This window comes from Argiope bruennichi, chromosome X2 (genome assembly GCF_947563725.1).
Source record: "Argiope bruennichi chromosome X2, qqArgBrue1.1, whole genome shotgun sequence".
NCBI classification, from domain to species: domain Eukaryota; kingdom Metazoa; phylum Arthropoda; class Arachnida; order Araneae; family Araneidae; genus Argiope; species Argiope bruennichi.
Window position 1 is genome coordinate 28424962 of NC_079163.1, and position 21043 is coordinate 28446004.

Genomic DNA, 21043 nt, shown 5'->3' on the forward strand with positions numbered 1-21043 from the left:
CAAATTTTGGTTCCATCTGCGCAATTAAATAATGAAATTTTGTTTCCTCCGATTTAATACCACTAATGGAAAATTGCGCTTCCACTTGGTAAAACCAAATTTCTGGCTTTTCTGTCCAAAATGGAGGTATTTTTATACTAACCTTGGCTACTTCACCATTAGCTGCAGTTTCCGTTGCACTTAGTTTCGGTTCGTGTTTTTCGCTGGTCGCCATTGCAGTTCTGTTTCCGGGTCACCACTTTATCGGCGTATGACTCTGCGTTTTAATGTGCAGATGGTAAACGCTCGATACATAAAATAAACATTTCTTATTTTAGGATATTACGACCAACGATTTAAAGTATTTTAAAGAAATTAAAATAAAAACACAAACTACGTCAAATCCAAGCAACGGCGAGCATCTCACTCGTTCTATTTATTTTTACAATATATCTCGTTGCCAGATGCAACAGCAGAAAAATAGTTTCATTTAACACAAAAATAATATATAAAATATTTTTGATGCAATTACTTCAAAAACAAACATGAACAATTATAACAATTAAACAAATACAAAACATTAATAATTATTTATAATATTTAGTTACGTGTGAACCACAATAACTTGCGATGATGAGTTGCGTTACTCACAACCTGTTCCTACAGTTCTGTATCCTAAACAAGAAAAATGCTAGAGTGATGTTCTCTCTTCTACTGAAACTGAATATGCTTTCACATATGAAGGTGAAAAAGAATGTTGATTATGTAGTGAAATTTGTGCATCTATTTTGGGAATGCTATAAAATTATTTAAAATCAAAATAACACCATCAGCATTTATAACATACTGATGTGAAGTTTCACTTCTTGAGAGAGAAGTTTGAGGAAGCTAAGTTGAGTATTGAGCATGTGAAGAGTAAGATTCAAATTGCTGATTAAACCTTTGCGATGTTTGCCATTCTAAAGACCATAATAAGAATTAGAATTAAAAGTTGAGAGGGAATAGTAGAAACAAAATTGCAATTGCATATTTAACTAATTTAATGGAAAATTTATTTTGTGTTTATATACCGGTTTCAATTATGCTCATCTAAAGCAACAGTGTCATTAGTATCTGTAGGAACAGGTTGTGAGTAACGCAATTCATTGTGGTTCACACTTAACTAAATATTATAAATAATTGTTAATGTTTTGTATTTGTTTAATTGTTATAATTGTTCATGTTTGTTTTTGAAGTAATTGCAGCAAAAATATTTCATATATTATTTTGTGTTAAATGAAACTGTTTTTAAGCTGTTGCATCTGGCAACGAGGATTATGTTGTAAAAATAAATACAAGGAGGGAGATTTTTTAAAAATATTTAGCTTTGTACATTAAACAAAATATGAGCATTAAAATTAATAGCATAAAAAATTAAAATACTTTCCAATGAATATAGCCAAATTGCAAGAAATAAAATTAAAACTACATCGAATTTGTATTCCGAATAAAGCATCATTTTTAGCTTCCATTAAGAATTGAAATGAAACTTGTAAGTTCATTCCATTACTTTGTGAAAACTTTAAATTTCATTTAACAAAACAATAGAAGATAGAATTTAATTCTGAGTTAACACATTGGTTTCTTGCCATTTAATTAATTATAAATAGAATGCGCCTGTAGAAAATTCAGCTTTCCTAAGTTCCCACTGTTCTCAGCCACAGTCAACATTCATTTCTAGTCAAAAATTAGATTCATAAAACGTAATTATGAGCAAAAATAAATATATTATAACACGGTATTATTCTTTTATTAAGAAAGATCGTGCATAAATGAGGTCTGCCTTCATCATAGATCCGACCGACAGTCGTCCACACTCCACCCTATGCATTCCAAAAATGCGCTTAATGCGTGTAAATAAATTTTCACTTTTTGGCGTAAAAAGCTTTTCCGTAAGCAACCATACATCGATTCCCCCATTTCCATCACTACCGGAATGAAACCCGTCCTAGTGGGGGGTTCAAGCGTCCTCCGGTTAACGAGTCTCCGCTGTTACTTGGAATTCACGTAGTCTGTTTTGATTTTAATTTCTTTAAAATACTTTCAGTCGTTGGTCGTAATATCCTAAAATAAGAAATGTTTATTTTATGTATCGAGCGTTTACAATCTGCACTTTAAAACGCAGAGTCATACGCCGATATATCTGTTATTAGCATTATAGTTATTAGCAAACATTAGTTAATAGCTAACTCATTTCTTTTAAGACATTGCATATACATAATTTTAAAGTAATAATTTCAATTTAGATTATCATAAAAGGTAAAGACAGCAGATGAAATCTATTGATTTCAGTATTTTTGAAATTGAATTTTATGATTTATTAGCTTGATTAATTTTCTGTTATTTAAAAATTCTGAAGTATTTTTAATATCTCTTGAATTTTTTTGTATAAATTTATTCATTTTATTGTTCAATTAATCGTATTTATTTTACTTCTCAGTGATTACATTTTGGCACTATTATTTCTTAGATTTCCGTTTTTTTCCCCCCAAAGGGTGCATTATATTTGCTATAGAAACAGTTTTTGAAAAAAAAATGATATAATAAATTATGAAAAACATTAAATAGAATCTGAAATTTAAAGATAATTCTTGAATTACTAGTTTAGGGTTTGATTTATTTATAAGGCTTAAAGTCATAAATTGGCAAAAAAAAAAAAAAAAAAAAAATCATTTTTAAATGTGCAAGCAAGACAAAAAACTGGACTGGGGTGATAAGGGGAAAAAAAATTCCAACTTATTTGATGCACTCGCACACACACATATATAACGGAAAATAAGTAACTCCCTCCCCAAAAAATAATGTAAACCTTGAACATTATTTTTCATTATAAAATGCATTTGTTAAATCATGAATTAGGTTGAATTTTTTACTACTGTTACATGAATATAACTGTAAGAATGTTCTACATCCATTTTCTTTATTTCATCTTGTATAGATAGATCTTCATTGTAAAAGCTTCTGATCTAAGTGAACATCATCAAGGCAAGAAAGTGGCTTGTTGGTAGCTTTAGCTGAGTAAACTACAATCTTGTGTGTTTTTAGGTAAGTGCATAAAAATTACAGTTATATATTTAAGGAATAAAAATTAAATTTTATATACCCCTCAATTTATTATAACTTTTTCAAAAATAAATATTGTCATCCATTCCATTTTCAGTAAAGTTAATGAAAAAAATTGAATTTCTCTTATTGTGTATTGAAGAATATTTATTGTACAGGTTTTTTATTTCTTAGATACTTCTGTTGTGTTATGAACCCCTATCCAATGTGAATTAATTTAAATATTTTAAATCATCTTGAAAAATGCTTTATTGGTATTAATTTATGGTAAAAAATATGTTAATTTTTGAAAGAATAAGAATTTTGTAATCAAAGCCTATCTATTCAGTGTATCAATGTTTCATTATCCATATCTTACACATGAACGATCTTTTGAAAACTTTTATGAAGTGTTAAAATCTAGTTATTTGATAAAGAAATCTTCTCATTTCTGCATATGACACTGTAGAGTTCTAGAAAATCTATGCATTCTGTCTTGCTTGAAGTTGAAAATCTTGTTACAGAAACAGTGTTATGAAAGAAAAATAACCAACTTAAAATAGTGATATGTACCAGTAAATTATGAACTCTAAATTGCTGTGTCTTTTGTCATTTTACCTAAATACGAAAATTATAGCAATATATGTAATCACTTGAGATGACAAGCATAATGGAATTAAATTTTTTATATTGTAAATAGGAATATTATTAAGATAAGTGACAAGCATACATTTCTACAGTAGATGCCAGTAAACACACTTTTTTCTCGACAAATAGGAAGGAAAAAAAGATTAGGATTATTTATAATACTTTTTCTAAATCAAAATGATCTGTATGACTTTCTAAAATAACATATAAATAGACAGAAAGCCATATTAAAATTTAAGACCCTGAATATAACAAAACACAATGTTAAAAAAGCATTGATAATAATAATAATAAAAAAAAAAATAGTATGAATTAAGGAAATGAATGCGAAATGAACTCTTCCTACAGTAACCTTTTCTTTAGCGACTGCCGTAAACATAGACATTTGTCTGGATGGGTTCTCGTAGTGGACACACAGTACTATACTCTTTGGTTCCTTTCAGATACTTTAAGGTCTTTTTACCATGTTTGGATGCATTTGTTGAAGTTTATCCAAAATCTGGGTAAATTCCCCCAGTGCATAAGGTATGTCTACTGTTATGAAAGTAACAAGGAACTCGTCTTCCCATAACTTCACAATATGGTACATAATCCAAAATAAATGTCAATCCATTTATTATAATAGTACCCTTTCAGTTAATGTACTGATTGGATTTGGATGACTAATCAGTATGATTTTACAACAATAAGCTCCCAGGGTACAAAAAATTTCCATTTTAAGAATGGTCAATTTTCACTTCTAAAAATAGTTGGCTTCACTTATGACTATGGAGAATTCTCTTTCAAGTTTCATGAGAAGCAGTCTCATTGTCTGCTCTTCCGTTTTTGCTTCAATCATCTTGTCATCAACATAATGCAATCAGATACAATGGTTTCTCATCATTAAGGAGCAAACACGATTTGCAACCAAATTGTTTCTATCATTGTGTTTAGTGAAATGTGTAAAATGCTTATCCATATCCTTGGAATTTGTTTTAAACTATATATAATTTTTAGTAGGGCAGCTGAGGGTTAGTTATAACAATGTTTGGAAAAAAGTTTCAATTTTTTAATATTTAAAAAATGATTATTAATTTATAGTACAGTTATAAATTAATAATCTATTTGCTTATTTTTATAGTGCAACTATTCATTCATCATATTCAAAACAGAAACATTCAGTAATTTTCATGATTTTTGCACAATAAATATTTTTCAAAACAAATATCAACTGTTACAACTTGTCCCGTTCTTGTGTTAATTATAACAATAAAAACAAGAATACTTAAAAGTGTTTTTTTTTATCAACCTTCTTTTATTATGCAAAAAAGGAGACTTCTACTAATTATTTTTATTTGGCATAGTGACAGTAAATGATGTAGTTTATAGCAAAATAATAATAGTAATAAAATTATGTAAACAATCAACACAAAGGCTATCTTAAAAGAATTGCAATTGAATCAAACAAATGACAAATTTTTACCCCTCACAGATTTGAAAATTAAATATTACACCTGTTCTTCATCTTCAGAGTTGATCAGCCATTTTATTTTTATACTATGAGGAATACATATTTTAAATGCCAGTACTTACAGCACTCTGATAAGCCAGAATTATTATTTTTAGTGGAAGCAATCTGAATTAAATATCAATTTCAGCAAATAAGAATTTTTCTCTTCTTATGTAGATATAAAAACTAACCTTGGTTTAGCATATTCAACAGAAAGATGAACGTTTTTCTTTTTAATATATCTATGTAGAGACACACAACAAGTATTGAATAATTCAGCTGCGTTTCTAATGTTTAATATTTTTTCCTGAGATTTCGATTGTTGCCAACTCATATACATCTCAATTTTTTAAGGCCATTCAGATTTCCTTTTCTAGTTTCTCATTCTAAAGCAAGAAAATAAGTAGAATCATCCAGATTTATAATTTTGTTCTGTAATTTTATTTCCTCTATTACTTTCTCCAATATATGATGCAGTTAAGTACTTTAGTTTGTTACATTTTAATGTGATTGGGTAATATCTGCTTGCTGCATATATATGTTTCTTACCAGTTCTATCATCTTTTTGTAAGTAATCATTTGTTTTTTTTTCTTTTGATTAGTAACTCTTCATGAATTACTTAAACAAGAATGAAATAATTAGCTTGGTATCAATTAAAGCAGAAAGTCTTAACTACACAAACCAAAACATGAGGAAAACATATGTTACAACTTGCTCCAAAGTTTTGTTACAATCTGCCCCATTGTATTGTTTTGATTGTGAAATATTAATTTATATTGATTTATAAATTAATATTTCACTTACTAAAAAATTTAAAACTTTATTTTATTACATAATACATTTCGGCTGGCCATTCACTGTGTTTATTTAATAGGTTCAGTTATAAAATTCATGTTTAATAAAATTTCTGATCAAAATTTTTTTAAATTGCTGTGTAAAGCGCATGTCACAACTTACTTCTGTTACTATTACTCCCTAGCTCCCCTACTGTTGGAAGAAAAAGCCTCATAATACAAAAAGATAAAAGGAAAAGCTTTCAAAGATGCAACATTTAGAACAATATGCTTTTCAAAACAGTTCTTCAAGAGGAGTGGCTAATAATATTAATTGAAACCAGAAAATTTTCTTAATTCTATGTTGTGCATATGCAGCAAAATATTAAATGACTTTTTTAAGAGACTATACAAGGTGTATACTAAAATTTATGACTCAAAATTGTTCAAATTATGTAAAATTATGCTTATAAAATATTTTCATTTTTCTCATTGCATAATATATTTTCAATATCTTTTTTATGATTGCAACAAATGTGATGGGTAAAATAAGCTTAAATTTTACTTTGTCAAGCCTGTAAGAAAAGATTAGCATATACTCAGTTTTGTGAGGCACTGACTGTTTATACAAATTTAAGCACAATAAAAAAGATTAAAAACTTAATGCATTTTATATTGTTAATTTCGAATTTTCTATCCTCTTAAATTAACATAAGAAGTGAATTAATTAGCTGCAATGAAAAAATATAGTAATCTTAGTATCACTTTTATATATTCTTCTGCTTCATGTATTTTATATGCTTTAAAAATTTAATATTAATCCTTGTTAGATGTTTTTGTATTACATTTGTGAATCCTTGTACTTTTGTATGGTCTTCTCTCATTAATGAATGTGCTTGCAAATGTAATTTTATGCATTCATTACTTCAGATCTTTATATTTAGTTCTCCTATTCACTAATCAATTACAAACTCTACTGTTTCCTCGTTTCTAATATGCATTTCTTTCTTCCAGAGCTATTATGTTTCATATTTCATTTTTTAGTATTAATTCTAGACATTTTGAGAATTTTTATTGAACATTAAAATATCCTTTTCTCTGAGCAAATAATAGAGTTTGGAAGAAATAACAGGATATGAGAAAGTAGGATAGACAAAATAGGCATGATAATAGTACAATTCATGATCAAGCATAAAATTCAGACTTGGTGAATAGTTTTCTAGCTTATGAATAGTTGCCAGGATAGTTATAGTTTATGTATAAATTTTAAGCCGTGGCTTAAAGAAAAATTTGTCGGTAGGCTGAAAATATGTAAGTTCCTAAAAATATTATTTTTAAATGAATTGCATTTACCACAATTTAATTTTTGAATAATTTTTTCTAGTCATTGTTATACTTTTTCTTTCTTCCAGTGGTATAAGTGTAATTAATATCAAGGAAACATTTAATAACTTTAATATTATCCGGATACTTGCTTCGCTTTGGTAGCTGAAAATAAATATTGCATTTCCATGTTTATCTAATCATAAGACATTTCTGAAAACTTTAATTGAAGAAAAATCTATTTAATTTATAAAACAATTTAATTTTGATACAATTTTTTCCCCTTCTGAAAAGTTTCTTAAAGACATTTTTGAGAGGGAAATAAAATTCATATCATTCAGCTATTTTAATATGACAGTTTTAAAGAAAAGATTGATTGGTATTAGATCTTAAATAAGATATCATTATTGGAGATATTTAAATCAACCAAATTTATCATTGGATTAAATAGCTTTATTTCATAAATCTCATTATATAAAAGGATAACAAAATCTTGAGTTAATGTGATCATTTGTGACCTATGAAATATTTACCCTTAATAGAACATCTTTATAAGACAATATCAGTAGACAAGAACATCATCTGTAGAATTTTAAGAGAAAAGTAAATTTGTAAAATATTTATATAACTGTGACATTGAACATTATTATATATTGAAGCACTATGTTTGTTTTTTACCTTCTACAAACAAATGAAATTGACTTAATGTCTCATTAGAATTCCACATGTTGAAGCTCTAAATATCTGAATTGCCTTTTGCATTGACTTGCTGACATAGGGGAAAAATGAATTAGCCCTTTGCATAATTAGTGTTATTCACAAGAATTAGGAGGGCAAGGGAGTCAATTCTGATGAAAGCTTTTTACCCTTTCTGATAGGCAGAAATCACTTCAGCTGAAGCCGCATCCAATCGATTTGCAGTTATGACATCATGGTTGTGCAACAAAAATTCAGTCTACTTCTTTAACTTATTTCAGTTAGAAGCTCCCACGAACTTTTCAGTGTGGCATTTTTAACTCCATTTCACAGTCTTTCTCTCTGTTCATTTTTCTGACAAATTCTAACAAAATATTTGTCTCAAAACCTGCCAAAATCTTTGAACATATTCACTTAATAAATTATCATTATTAATTATTATATAAGCAAGTAAACACATGTGCATTGTTACAAAATTAAATTAAAAAAGTTTGCTGTTAGAAATAATTAAAATATTCCTAATGTCTTGAAATTATGCCTGTTGAGATAGATTGTTAAAAAAAAACACACACACACACACATATTCATGTTATTTTCCAAAAACTCTAAATTCATTTGATTGTAAATAAACAAATGTTAACTTTGTTTCCTAAAAATTAAAATCTACATTTCTCTACAATGGGAAAGGTAATAATTAAAAAAAAATTTTTAGTATCTAATTTCCATCAAATTTAAAATCTGGTAGTATAGGCATATGCTTAAGTCTAAATATTATGGCTATGGATTACAATTCTTTATTAAGCGCCTACTAAAAATATTGTTTTAGGAAAATATTATACAAGTAAAAAAAAATCTTTTGGATACTTCATATTGTTACGAATCTGTGATGCTGCTTCCCAGCATAGTTAGTTCCATAGGAGGTCCCAGAGCTTGGCGGCAAACTTGGCGACTTTGGCGCCAAAATAGATTATACCTGAAACACCGAGAATTTTCCCGATCCGTCCAGTAGGAACCGAGTTACGGCTCGAACGATCCTGATTGGTTGAGAGGTTTCTAGCCCCGCCTCCTGAGACCTATAAAAGGAGCAGCTGCCGCGGTGGTCGTGAATTGAGTCGTAGTCGGAAGCGACAGAGAAGAGTAGCCGGGATCGACTGTGAAGAGTGGCCTTCCAAAGATAAGTGGAGCAGCGACGGAGTCAAGCTAGTGCTGAACTAAGCTGTGCGCTACTGTCTGCAGTAGAGACTTGTTGTATGCTGCTGTTTATGCCGTTTTGTATGCTGCACGTCTCGGCTGAAGATAATCGTCTTCTGTGCTGTATATAGTTGTCGTCTTTGTGCTGCCCTGTGTGTCTTCGTGTAAATAAACATCGTTGTTTTATTTTCTACTGCCGCCTGGGGATTGAGCATTCTCCATACCATATAACTCCCACTATACAAACGAACCCCGGAAATTTCGTAACAATATTATTCTGAACTGTCTAAACTAAATGCTTATTTCCTTTCTAAAATAACAAGAATCAATGTACCAAAAGAGGGTCAAGTGACTTGCTTCTTTCTGTCAGTTTTAAGAAGTGCTGCAAGGAAGATGTTTTTATTTAATCTGATAGTTATAATAGTAAGGGTGGGAAAATAATACTATATTATAAAGTCATTTCTTTCCATGCCACTGGAATAGAGTTATTCTGTAATTTTCCAAAATTACTTTTATCCTTGGATTAAAGGCTACAATACAACACAAATTCCTCATACAATACAGATTTTGGAAAAGAAAGAAACTTAAAAGTACTTGTCTACCTATTCAAATAATTAGTAGGTTCTTTATATGATTTTTTTTCACTCTCTGTGGAGTTACTACTGTTGTTTTCATTCATTGGCAGTGAATCTTCCCATTGCACATTTGATGCTTGAATAGAATAAAGGACTATAAGAATACGTTGAGAAATTAAAGCAGAAGTGTTAATTCATTCTTGGGAGTGGAATCATAAATGTTTATTGGCACAGTATCTATAGCAAAATTAAAAAAAAAAATTTACCAGCATTGCATTACGAAATCTTGACATTTTTGTAAAGATGTTTCTTTATAGAAATGAGTAAATGTATCATCTTTATGAATCTAAAAAATATTTTGTATAACATGTAATTTTATTTATCATTTTCTAAGTAAAAATGAAAACTTAATACTTTTCCTGAAAACTTATATTTCACTGTTTTGATATTTATAAATCTTTTCTTTTTTTCTTTTGCTTTAATTTTTTTTTTTAATCTAGGAATTAAAAGTATAAATGTTGAAAAATGGCATGTGAAACAAACATTTTATTCTTTGAATTTTCAAACAGTCATTTCTTTATTAAAATGTGCAAAACATTTAATTGATTTTTTCCCAGGAAATGGCTGGACAAGTATTTCATCCTTCCAATGATTTCTATGACGTTAAGAATATTGGCGTCGATGCTCCAAGAGCGAGAAAGGTAGGCTATGTAGAATTTCAATGAAATTATATATTTCAGTTTATACGTAGGTATAATCAATTTGAATTTTATTCAAGATTTAACATTTTTAAAAACTTATGATGAACGGGAGGTATACATGGCAATAAATCCCTCATATCCTTGTATTTTTCAGAGTTTTGTGTTCTGTTCAAGGATTCCTCCTACCACTGGTCTGCCAAATTGAATGACAACAATACTGTTTTCCAAGCTGAACTCACCGCACTTCATGAAGCAGTAAAATATACATCTCAGTTTTTAAACAACAATACTTTTCAATAACATGTTGACAATAGAGCTTGTATCATGGCATCTTCAGATCCAAAGAGCACAAACCAAACAGCAAGAGAAATTTTTGGTGTCCTTTCAAAAACAACAGTAAAAGTTTCATGGATTAAAGCACATGCGGGCAATATAGGCAATGAAAAAGTAGATCAACTGTCAAAGGACGCAGCGCGAAATGGGCAATTTTATATACAAACATTCTTAAAACACATATAAAAGCCCTCGTCTTGATCTACTATATCATAAAAATAAATGAACACAGAATAAATGTATATTTTTACACCTTTTATCTCTCAGCATTATATTTCTAAATTTATTATTGCAAATTCTATTTCTAAGTTGAAAAATTTTGTAAACGGTTTCATCTTAATATAATTCTGTAATAGTTAGAAATAGTTATTTTTGTTTTTCTACTGTAAATATTTTGCTTAAATAAAATTCCTGTAACATGCCCACCAAACCGTTCAGTGACCAGAATAGTCACGGATACGGGGTGGATTGGGGTGAGACGGCGTTCTATTCTGTATGTGGAATTGAAGCATCCAATTCAAGAGAGATTCAAAAAAATAAGCATGAACTTATTATCAAATTAGAAATTAATAATAATGGAAATAGAAAATTGAAGTTGATTATTGATTTAGAATTCTTTTTATTTTAAACTAGAGTCATTTTGAGTGATCGTCCCGAAACTTTCTCGCATACTTTCTAATAAAAAGGTTGTACCCCTCTTCCTGCATCAAATTGTGGGCAAAGCTCTGAATGCCCGAAATGCTGAAGTCATTATTTTCAGAACCCCGCACATTGGCTGCTTCTTAGAACATTAAGCAAAAAGGGTATTTAATTAACAAAAAGAGTACTTTATTTACTGCATGCCACTGACTAACAATAGCTAAGAAAAAGTTTATTATTATCTTTAGTGATGAATCGCTGGTAGTTAATACACAACAATTAGAAAACCGAACATGTATTTTAGACTCCAGTTTCCGACTGAAACTAAAATAAGTCACAGAAGTGCCATTTTAGTCTCAAGATTCCATGCCAAATTTCATTCATTGAAGGAATATCACTTTTGAGCTACCGCGTTTAAATACATGCGAAAATACAGACCGTCAGAAGGTCAACCCCTGTTCGAAATTGATTCAAAATACTATACAGATCTACATTTTCGATATTTAATTTCTGCACCAAATTTTATTCTTCTAGCTCTTTCCATTTTGTAATTATCGTATTCACTTGTTCCCGGACACTTGGGCAAACAGACTTCCTCTGAATGGATTTTGTTTGAAATTTGATAGAAATTTACAAATTTGTTGCGAAGTTCGTATATCAGATTTCATCAATCTAGCTCAAAGCGTTTTTATCGCGTACACAGACAGACATACATAATTCCAAAAGTGCATTTCATCGGACTCAAGGAAGTTTGAAAATTGTAGATTGGTCAAACTCTCGAATGCTTATACATGCGCTTTGGATCCTTCATATATGAGAAAACAAACAAACAAAACAAAAATCTATTGATTTATTTAAAGGAATCTTGTTTCTCAAGATGAACCACTCGTTTCTCGTACTGTGGGCTACTACTTTCTTTACTCACTGATTAAGTAAAAGCATTTTTTGATTCTCAAATTTAAATTCGTACATAACGCATGCAAACACGTACAAGCATAATTTTCTCTTTCTCAACCAAGTATCAGTTTCCGCCCCCTTTTTTTTTCTTTCAAATATGAGCATCAAATGCATCATTTCTTTTTCACCTTTTTTTTTCTTGACATTTAATATAAAACCATGTAGTCTCGGTTTTTGATCGCTATAAGAAAAATCTGATGCTTTGGATGTGTTCATAATGTATTTTTTTTAATTTTGTCTTGTTCTTCTTTCAATTTATAAGATGTCTTATTGATTATAAATGCTTTTTGGGCTTGATAAATGACGGCCCATTTGATGTAAACAGTAAAGTTTTGGCAACTGTTCTTTGCCTGATCCGAGTAGCCTTTGGACAACATCACCAAAAATTTTCCTAAAATTACCTACAATTTATTTTAGTAAATTGTTGTCACATAAGCTTCTATCTGGGGCTATAATAATAAATTTTGCTACTTGTTCTAAAACCGCAAAAGGATGATCAGCTTTTTGTTAAAATATTTAATTGTGATATTAAAATACAAATGCTCGTTCTGTAGCTACAACCATGCTGGATTTTCTCTATAAAAGGATTCAATAAACTGCATTTACATTTTGTAACATGAGTTCCTATTTTACTTCCCAAATATTCATTAGAATTTGAGTCATGACACCAATCAAAAAAAAAAAAATGATGGATAGAATACGGCAAATTTCCTCTAATTTTACCTTTAATGGCTTCAATTGTATATAGAATTTCATACATTTTTCCATCGTATTTGTAAAAGTTGAAAAAATGTGTGGGTCAACTGAAAAATTTCCAAATGACACTGTTGGTGCCAATAAGTCGGCAGAACGCTCCACCTACTAATTTTGTAGCGCCAAGTGGTGAAATGATATAACCTTTTGAGTGTGTGTGTGAATAACACAGAGAGAGTGTGTTGTGAGTGAAGACAATAAAGCAATGGGGATACAGTCCAAGAGTTTGTGTTTCATTTATATGTGATTGAGTTTTATAAAAACTGAGCTATCGTGGGCCTAAACATGGTCCAGTTCGTCGAAGACGACTATGCATCTATTGTATAGTGATTCATTATTTGAAATGTGGGATTTATTAGTGGAGATATTGTCGATGATGACGAACTTGGTGCGAATATACCAAGAATGAGAACTCTTGTGGATAACTGGTCTCGAGTGACAGCAGTCCCAGCAAAGAGGTATGGGCAATATTATCCTTGTGAGTTATTAACTAATTAATTGCCCAAGATGAAGTTAATTTTGTTTTTGTTGAGTTATAATTAATTTCCTGAGATGAAGTTAATTTTGTTTTGATGAGTTATAATTAATTTCCCGAGATGAAATTAATTTTGTTTTTGATGAGTTATAATTAATTTCCCGAGATGAAGTTAGTTTTGTTTTTGATGAATTCTAATTAATTTCCCGAAACGAAGTTAATTTTGTTTTAATGAGTTTAGTATAAAATTGGGATAATATTATTCTCGTTAATTATTTTGAATTATATATTTAAAATGGCGGGTTTAGCAAAATTAAAGAAATATGAATTAAAACTTGTTGCTGAGGAGATAGGTTTGGTTGTTGCGGAAGGCATGAAAAAGAGTGAAATAAAGCGTTTAATTGAGGAGAGTGATGTGTTCAAAAATGACAACGAAGTTGTTAAAGATGCTGTAGATCGAGTAATAGGGAATAGAAACCAAAAATCCGATCAGGACAGTGAAATAGAACTAGAGCGTCTTAGATTAGAGAGAACTAAAATAGAATTACAATTAGCGCAATTAAGAGCTAATGAAAACAGTACTCAGACTTCCGTTAATGTAGAGTGTAAAACCGAACCAAAAAAGTCGCTGGATAGCTTATTAAAGTCAGAATATTGTGTATTAAACCACCGAGCAAAGCTCAGGATTGGGGTTTCTTTTTTTACTTCGTTAGAGAGAGCACTTGGTACTAAAAAGGTTCCTGAGAAGTTTAAAGCAGAGATTTTATTAAATTTATTAGGAGAAAGAGCTTCTAATATCCTAACTTATATTGCTGAGAAAGTTTTAAATAATTATGAAGAAAATAAATCAATTGTACTAAGAGAATTCGAGCCAACAGCGCAAGCGGTTTTAGAGAATTTTAGAAATGCTTCTAGACATAATGAAACTCGTGTGCAATTCGCGTCACGCTTAATGACGAGTTTTGAATATTATTTAAAATTAAGGGGTGTTACAGATTTCGAGACCCTAAAACAATTGATAGTTTCGGATAAATTATTCCAAACGCTGGACAAAGAAACACCAACTTGTATTAATATTAGACAAAATCAGCAGTGGTTTAAACCTCTCGAGTTAGGAAAAGAATGTGATCTTTATTTTGCTTCCAAAGGCAAAACCATTAATGAGACGAGAAGAGAGCAAAATTATAGCAATAAATTTAAGCCGGCATCAAAAGTATTTTTTAATGAAATGAAAAATAGAAATTGCGATTTATGTCTAAAGAGCGAGAATCATCCTTTGTATGCTTGTCCTCAATTTAAGATACTTTCGGTTCTTGAACGCGTAGAGGTAGTGCAAAATAAAAACGCCTGCTTCAAATGTTTATCGCTTAATTGCAGTGTTAAAAAGTGTTCGTATAGAAATTGTTTCTGTGGCAAAGCTCACAATAAATTAATACACTTTTCGAGAGAAACAAAAAATGTTTCGTCTTCGAATGTAAAAACCGCTGAAGTCAGGGAAAATTTCGGATCAAGGTTCGGTTTCCCCCAGTGAGTGGAGTCCTGGGGGAAACCGAATCCGTTGCAACAAATCGAATCGTAAATCAAAATGTAGTTTTGTCTACTGTAAGATGTTTAATAAAAGATAGATGTTCGCAATGGCAGGAAGTAAGGTGCCTTTTGGATAACGACCCTCAGTGCTGCCTCATGAGTCAGAATTGTATGCAGAGGCTAGTACTCCAAAGTGAAAAAATAAATCAATCTATTTCCTGTATTAATAATGCTTCGCTGGTAGTTAATAGCAGAGTTACAGCAACTGTGGCTAATAAAAATAAAAGTTTCGAAAGAAATATTTTGATGTTAGTGGTATCAAAAATAACAGATTTAATACCGATTAAGATGATAGATATGCGTGTACATATTCCAGAATCAATTGACCTTGCGGATCCTAATTTTAATATTCCGGGAAAAATAGATGTTTTAATTGGCGCTGAATACTTTTATAAAATAATACAGTCGAGAAAATTAAATGCTAAAAATGAGAATTTGACGTTACAGGACTCTGTATTACAGGGTATATTGTAGGAGGTAGCGTTTCGAGTTCAGTTAAATTAAATTCTAACTATTGCGGTTTAATATGTGAAGCAGAAGAATTAAATTCAAACTTAAGAAAATTTTGGGAGATTGAGGTAATAGGTACTGAATTACATAAAAGTAAAGAGAATGCTATTTGTGATGAGCATTATGCGTGAACACATAGAAGAGATGAGACAGGAAAATATACTGTGGCGATGCCATTTAAAGAGCACTGGTCATGTCTAGGGAATTCAAGGGATATTGCTCTAAAACGACTCGAATAGCCGTGGACTCGCCTGTTTAGAGACCAAAAATATCTGAAACTGTATTCTGACTTTCTGAAGGAGTATAAGGAGTTAGGCCACATGAGCGAGATACAAGGTGAAAGTTTCGTATCTGAAGTGACATATTATATGCCTCATCAGGGCATCTATAGGCCTAAAAAAATGACAACTAAACTTCGTACCGTGTTTAATGCATCCACCTGACTAGTAGTGGAAAATCGCTCAACTCAATTCAGTATAACGGCGGAGTGATTCAAGACGATCTATTTACATTGCTAATTAGATTCAGAAAGCATATATTTGTATTTACTGCAGATATTCGTCAGATGTATCGTATGATTAATATAGATGAGAGTCAAAGAAATATCCAAAGAATTTTATGGAAAGAGGGAGCTAATGAGCCCGTTAAAACGTATCATCTAAATACGGTTACCTACGGAACGGTTAGTGCTCCATATCTAGCCATGAGAACACTTAAACAAATTTCCATTGACGAGGGAAAAAACTTTCCAAGTGCTGCATCAGTCTTGTGTCATGACTTTTATATGGGCGACGTTTTAAGTGGAGCGAGTACATTGGAAGAGACAAAAACTTTGCAACATCAACTTGTTGGCATTCTAAAAACCGCCCAGATGTCATTACACAAGTGGTGTGGAAATACTTCTAAGTTTATTTCTGATACGGAGAAAGAGTATGAGTTCTCATCTACGGATGAAATTAAGACTTTAGGAATTTCATGGAAATCTAAAACTGACTGCTTTACCTTTAAAGTAGATTTACAGCATAATGCCCATCCTATCAAAAGGTCGGTTTTATCCATTATCGCCAGACTTTTTGATCCACTTGGATTACTTGGGCCAGTGATCACGAAGGCAAAAATATTCATGCAACAATTGTGGTTGCTCAAGATTGATTGGGGTGAAATGCTTCCCGCGAAAGAAGCTGGTGAATGGCAAGAGTTTGTAACATCTTTAACAAACTTAAATGACATTAACATAGAAAGATGTATTGTTATTCCAAACGCGGAAGTGAATGAGCTTCATGGATTCTGTGACTCGTCTGAAAAGGCATATGGTGCTGCAGTCTACGCCAGAACAGTCAATTCAGCGGGTGAAGTGAAAGTGAAGCTAATCGCGAGTAAATCTCGTGTGTCACGAATCAAGCAGGTAACTATACCTCGTTTAGAGTTATGCAGTGCCGTTCTACTCACCAAATTGATGCAGAAGGTAAAAAATGCATTAAAAATGGATATTACGTCAGTATTATATTATTCAGATTCTACAATCGTGCTTTCGTGGATCAGAAAAGAGTCACGAGACTTAAAAACATTTGTTGCAAACAGAGTGGCTATTATTCAAGAATCCACAGAACTGAATCAGTGGCATCATGTTCCTTCCGAACAAAGTCCCGTCATTTCAAGGGAACTTGATCCAACGAGAATGCAACTAAGTGATTTATGGTGATTTGGCCCAACCTTTCTCCAAGAACTGGTTGTGAACTTTCCTGGTGATTGCGACGACATCCACGATCCATTGGACAGTTCTGTGCAGAACAGGGACGTTTCTTCTGAGAAACTTTATTTAGCAGAACTTAAAAATCCGACTAATTGCTGTTTAGTTTCAGCTGTGGACTCATCATTTTTAGATAATATACTTAGTGTGTCAAATAAGTTTTATAAAATTATTAAAATCTTAGCCTTTATTTTTAGATTTAGTAATAATTTGAGAAACTCGAGCAAAATATCAGGTCCTTTAACCACCAAGGAACTGCAGTTGGCCAAGTTAACTTTAGTCAAACTTGTTCAGGTAGCTGCCTTTAATTGTGAAATGAAAGCTCACGAAAAAGGTGAAAATTTTAACAAGAGTCGGGTAAGTTGCTTGAACCCATTTCTAGACCCAAACGGTGTCTTAACGTGTTGGAGGAAGATTAAGTAATTCTGATTTGTCATATGATAAAAAGTTTCCCATATTACTTCCAAAGAATCACAAATTCACTTTGTTAGTTATGCAATATTTTCATCTTAAATATTTACATGTTGGTGCACAAACATTGTTGTATTTGGTAAGACGGGAATATTGGCCATTATCTGGCAGAAATACAGCCAGAAAAATTATCCACGAGTGTGTCATTTGTGCTAAAAATAAACCTAGAACTGTAACCCAAATTATGGGAAATCTCTCAACCAATAGAGTTAAACCTAGTTATCCTTTTACTCATGTTGGGATAGACTTTTGTGGACCTTTCTATATTAATTACAAAGAGTCACGAAAAGAGTAATTTCAAAGATTTATTTATTACCATGTGAATAAAATCAATGTATATCTGGTGTAATTAATTATTGTATTTAGTATTTAAAACGATATATAATGTATATTTAAGTTGTTCATTGTACATATTAAAATATCTCATATTTTCTTTTCAGAAATGTTTTGTATTCAATGTTCAATTTTATTTTAAAAGTGTAACATTCTTTTGTATTTTGTACTAGATAATTGTTGAATTTTTGCATTGTCTATTTAAGTAATGTGTTAAATTTTTATTTGTGTAAGGTTGAAATTTTGAAATAATATTTCAAGGGGGGCGGAATGTTGGCGCTAATAAGTCAGCAGAACGCTCCACCTACTAATTTTGTAGCGCCACCAAGTGGTGAAATGATACAACCTTTTGAGTGTGTGTGTGTGTTGTGAGTGAAGAGAATAAAGCAATGGAGATACAGTCCAAGAGTTTGTGTTTCATTTATATGTGATTGAGTTTTATAAAAACTGAGCTATCGTGGGCCAAAACAGACACTATAACACTTTTTCTTGATTACACCAATGTCAGTAGTTATTATTAACAATCATTTTCCCGTTTTTTTAGCTTTGACAGAATCTAAAGTATTCACTGTGAATAGGAAAGCAGAAATCTACTTTTTGCATTAAAATATTTCAAGAAGCAAATATGCCTAAAGCATAAAACTTTACACATCAAGGTCAAATGTAGAGACCTTTTACAACATGAAATCAAACTTCGAATCACACTGTGAAGACCTCAAACCATTATAAACATTTTTAATACACGAGTAAGTTTTCTTCATCAGGGCACTCAGAAGCTTATGAACCTCTGTTGACTTAATCATTTTTCGTTCCATTTTCCATATGGAACCATAGGAACAGATGGAAATGAATAAACTGAATAGAAATGAAAACACTAGAAATTTCAGAAAATAAAAATAGGATACTCTATTAGTGTCTAAAATTAGGAAAAAAAATTTATTATATTGGAAAAAAGTACTAGTTCGAGATTTAGTAGATGAAAATAGAAGTTTGAAATCATATCTGTCAATTTCATACTGATAAATAGCTACTCTTCTTAAGACTTAGTACCTTCAAAACATGCTTAACGGTAATTGGCAATTTTCTTGCCATGTTATTAGATAATTAATATTTTTTTGTACAAAGCAATTATTATTCGACACTCCCTTGCTAAAACATGATGATTGTTTTTAAATTAAATTTTATTACACAGTGAATGACAAAAATTAATAATGTATTTATTTGGTGGCTCTTTACTTTTTCGTATACAATGTATGCAAAGAGAGATTATTGTAATTCTAAAAAAAGCGTTCACGAGATTTTGATGATTTTGGACATTTCAGATTAGAATTTAAGACTGAAAAACACTTATTTGGAATCATGTCTGACTGTGAACACGATAGCTCAGATTTCAAATTGGCAAATATGATGAAATCTTTATATAAACTTGATTGTAAAATGGCAGATACTTATGGAAGAAATCTACCTACGAAAAATAAACAGAAAATACTTTTCCTTCCGATCAATTTCGTCTCAAAAGAGCGATGAATCATAATTTAATCGATCAATTATCTAATAATTAAGCTCTGAAAATCTGAAATAGTACATTAATATAGAGAATACATAAGTGTATAGAATTTGAAATATCTAGCCCGTGAGGAAGGGAAAGCAAAGTCCTCTAAAAAATTATCAATTGTATAAACATTAGACTATTCAAACTAAATGAAAGTGTTTAAAAAGCCATCTTAGAATTAAAAGAATAAAATATTTAGAGCTATTAAGATTTGTGATGATTTTTAATGTATTTTTTAAAGACAAAATTTGTTCATATTCAAATTTTATTGAAGTCATGGTCTTTTGTCGTTTTGGCTCATTTTCTAACATTTATAAAATTCAATGGAAAACACAAATCCATTAAACTCAACTGAAAAAAAAATCGAAAATATTTTATCCTTAAGATAAATTATCTGCGAAACATATGTTGCATATTTTTTCAGAAATATTTCTCAGAAAATAAGAATTTGTTTTTAAATGTAATGATGTAAATGATTAAAGTGAAATGTTCTAACTGCTAATATTATCTTACAAAAGAAGAAGCAAGAAAAATTATCAGCTGTGTTATCAGTTTTTGGACTTCTTGTATACTCAGAACTGATGATGTTATCTCAATCATAAATGGTTGTCATTTTAATATTAGAAAGATTTAACGATAGATGAATTTAGTTACAAACTCGTTTGATAAAAGCAATAATTTAAGGAAATGCAAAACAAAACAAGTAACATGAATGTATTTTAAAAAAACTGTTAAGCATTGTAACTGAAAATAACTTTCACTTAAGAATTATTTCCTATTTGTGCTAAAAGTGTCATCAGAAAACACTAGATTTCAAAAATTAATGATTCATTTTTAAATTATAGAAGAATTCAATTGGTGTGAAATCAAAGCTAGTATTCGAGTTTTTCAATTTTGAAACCACTCTGGCTATGGTCTGCATTAAAACCGAATATAAAATTTATGCCTTATGGGGAACATGCCTTCAGATCGATTGTTGCTTAAACCCAAGACATCTATAAAAACTCATCACATTAATTTATTGAGTGATTTATTTCACTTGATTTGTTTCATAATTGTAAGAAAGGAATTTTTTTAAATCAATTTTTTACCCATTTCTTGATACAGTTTGTACATTTTTCTGTTCTGGATGATTGCATACTTTTTTGATATACTCAGGACTTAATTATGAGTTAATGTATTAATTTAATTAAATTTTGAGTCCATTCGTATTATGATACCTGACT

At 30.5% G+C, this 21043-nt stretch overlaps 2 protein-coding genes across 2 annotated transcripts; both read left to right on the top strand.

The window, feature by feature from the left end:
• The first annotated feature begins 1330 nt into the window (after nt 1-1330).
• On the top strand, nt 1331-15145 carry LOC129959673 (uncharacterized). The gene is made up of 4 exons (XM_056072561.1): nt 1331-1510; nt 2957-3063; nt 10374-10457; nt 10612-15145. The coding sequence occupies exon 4, from the start codon at nt 13910-13912 to the stop codon at nt 15143-15145; it is 1236 nt and encodes a 411-aa protein (XP_055928536.1). The 5' UTR covers nt 1331-1510; nt 2957-3063; nt 10374-10457; nt 10612-13909.
• Nucleotides 15146-16276: 1131 nt separating this feature from the next.
• Nucleotides 16277-17413, top strand: LOC129959674 (uncharacterized). The gene has a single exon (XM_056072562.1). It carries the CDS (start codon nt 16277-16279, stop codon nt 17411-17413), a length of 1137 nt encoding a protein of 378 aa, XP_055928537.1.
• Nucleotides 17414-21043: the final 3630 nt, after the last annotated feature.

Coding starts and splice junctions, on each gene's coding strand:
- LOC129959674 (XM_056072562.1), top strand. CDS start 16,277: ATGTATCGTATGATTAATATAGATGAGAGTCAAAGAAATATCCAAAGA.
- LOC129959673 (XM_056072561.1), top strand. CDS start 13,910: ATGGCGGGTTTAGCAAAATTAAAGAAATATGAATTAAAACTTGTTGCT.